This window comes from Mesocricetus auratus, unplaced genomic scaffold (assembly GCF_017639785.1).
Source record: "Mesocricetus auratus isolate SY011 unplaced genomic scaffold, BCM_Maur_2.0 Super-Scaffold_100004, whole genome shotgun sequence".
Taxonomy (NCBI): Eukaryota; Metazoa; Chordata; class Mammalia; order Rodentia; family Cricetidae; genus Mesocricetus; species Mesocricetus auratus.
This window is the reverse complement of record NW_024429189.1, coordinates 78,565,579-78,568,275: the sequence shown is the minus strand read 5'-3', so window position 1 is coordinate 78,568,275 and position 2,697 is coordinate 78,565,579. Positions and strand designations below refer to the sequence as shown.

The 2,697-nt window shown below is 36.7% G+C and overlaps 1 protein-coding gene across 1 annotated transcript; it reads right to left on the bottom strand.

Moving 5' to 3' along the window:
* Window positions 1-765: 765 nt before the first annotated feature.
* Window positions 766-1,704, bottom strand: LOC101832506 (olfactory receptor 4K3-like). Its single transcript, XM_005064794.1, has one exon. The coding sequence runs from the start codon at window positions 1,702-1,704 to the stop codon at window positions 766-768; it is 939 nt and encodes a 312-aa protein (XP_005064851.1).
* Between the last annotated feature and the right edge of the window lie 993 nt (window positions 1,705-2,697).

Sequence of the window (2,697 nt, the reverse complement as noted above, 5' to 3'; positions counted from 1 at the left end):
AAAGATCATATTTAAATTTTATTCACAAATAAATGTTAATGTAGTGTGAAACACTTGACCTGCTTTCTCTTTTGTAGAATTGCTGATGTATATAATTAACTATAACAAGTATTTTGATATGAAGAATTGTCAAGGCAGGTTGTGGTCACTGTCTCAGAAATATTATAGCTCATGATTTATTGAAATAATAAGCAATAATGTACAGGATAAATTTTAATTATTGAATAATTGAGAAAAAAACATCATTAGGTTTGTTTATACAATTATTTCATTGTCATTAAGGTAATAAAAACTAAACTAAATAAAGTCCACTGTTATTTGTGTATAGTTTATAACTTTTATTTTATTCTTTAATAGATTTAATATTCCCCTTTTACTGTTTTGGAATATGGTAAAAATAATAAGGTTTCCTTTTTCCAAAGAGTGAATAGAAGGCTTTATATCATTAGAGCAATGTATAAGTGAATTTTACAAAATAAATGCTACTTATAAACCTGAGAACTATATTTATGTTCTTTTTTTAACCTTATTGAAGATATAAAAACGGTTGAATAATTTTCTCATAAGGAAGAGCTATTAAAAAGAATCACAAATAATTTATAAGATCATATATGATTAAAATATTCAATCTCCAAATTATATTAAGCTGATTACATATCAAATATCTTAACTAATTGTGCATGTAAACTAAGTTCCCAAATTATCAATCTGTACTAATTTCAGTGAATTGTCTATTTGAAATATTTACAGTGAATTTTCTTGCCATTATGTACTATCCTTGTGATTCATGAAGTAGCCTTTTAATTTCTTTATAGCATTTTTCATTTCTTTATTTCTCAGTGTGTAAATGACTGGATTTAGGAAAGGTGCAATAAGAGTATAAAATACAGCAAGAAATTTGTCCAACCAGATGATATTGAGGGGCCACACATAGATGAAGATGCAGGGAACAAAAAATATCATCACCACTGTGATGTGGGCACTGCATGTGGACAGAGCCTTAGATGCACCAGCTTTAGAGCTCTGGCGAACAGTGATAAGGATGTATGTGTAGGAAATGAGCAACAGAATGAAGCAGGTTACAACCACAGCCCCACAGTTAGCATTCATGTAAATATCCAAATCATGGGAATCTGTGCAGGATAACTTGATTATCAGGGGTATGTCACAGAAGAAACTATCAATTTCCATGTGGCCACAGAGAGGTAGCTTAACAACTGCCAAAAGCTGACTCATGGCATGCACAAAGGAAATGGTCCAGGAAGCTAACACCAACCCAGTGCATCTTTTCAGGTTCATAATGGTGAAGTAGTGGAGTGGTTTGCAGATGGCCACATAGCGGTCATAAGCCATTACCACCAACATCATCATCTCTACTGCACCAACACAATGGTCAAAGAAGACCTGACACATGCAGCCTTCAAATGAAATTCTCTTTGGTTCCCTGAGAAAATCTGTAATCATCTTAGGAGTGGTGACTGAGGAAAGCCACATATCAATAAAGGACAGATTGGCCAAAAAGAAGTACATGGGAGAATGGAGATGGCGGTCAGTGGTAATTAAGAACATGACAATGCTATTTCCAGACACAGTGAGAACATAAAGAATCAGAAACATCACAAAGAGTATGAGCTGAAGATTCTGGGAATGAGTAAGTCCCAAAAGCACAAATTCTGTCGCCACAGTTTGATTGCCTTCATCCATTTTACTCGGGCTGTCTTTAGCTACAACCTGAAGATGAAGAAAGTGCAATTAGAGGGGTGTGGAAAATGACCTTCACTTTGAGAGCTGACATCTATACTCTAAATAGAGAAGCTAAATGTAAAGACAAGTCTTTGTCAACTTTGAGAAACATCACTGCCCAAGTGAAAGCGAATGAACCAAGCTCAACTCCCCATGAAGAGAAGCACCAGGTGTGAGTATTACCCACAAGCTCAATCAGGAAATACCTCTACAGGACAGCAGTGAGGAAGCAGGACAGAAATTTGAAAATCTACAAATGTGTGTGATAAAAAAAAATGTGTGTGGTTCTACCTGGAAAGTGGTTTCTGTTCGTTAGTCTAGTAAAAAATGGTCTGGATGTGCCACCAGCAAGCATAGCACTACATAATAGAAATGAAGTTTATATTTTGGACCTGATAGGAATTACATTGAATTTCAGTACAAAGTTTTGATGAGATCTTAACCTACTTTTTGCACCATGTATAATGAATCCACTAATGTTGTCGGAGGTAAGTCATACAGAAAATCATTTTAAAAGGCCATTTTGGGGATATCCACAGAAACAGCTGACCTGAGCCAATGGGAGCTCACTGACTCTGGACTGCAGGAGAACCTGCATAGGACCAAACTAGGCTCTTCTAATGTGTGTTGTGTGACAGTTGTGTGACTTGGGCAGTCTGTGGGGCCACTGGCAGTGGGACCAAAATTTATCCCTAGTGCCTGAACTAGCTTTTTGGAGCCCAGTCTTTTTGGAGGGATACCTTGCTCAGCCTTGATATGGGGGCTGGGATGCTTGTCCTGCCTCAAAGTGATGTGCAAGACTTCACTGATACCCCATGAGAGGGCTTATCCTCACTGAGGAGAGGATGGGGGTGGGGAAGGGGTGCAGGAGGAAAGGAGGGAGTGCAAACTAGGATTGGTATGTAAAATGAGAAAATATTGCTTTAAAATAAAAAGAAAATAATGCAAAAATGA

Bases quoted from the DNA above. Each gene is read 5' to 3' on its own strand.
- LOC101832506 (XM_005064794.1), bottom strand. From the start codon at position 1,704: ATGGATGAAGGCAATCAAACTGTGGCGACAGAATTTGTGCTTTTGGGA.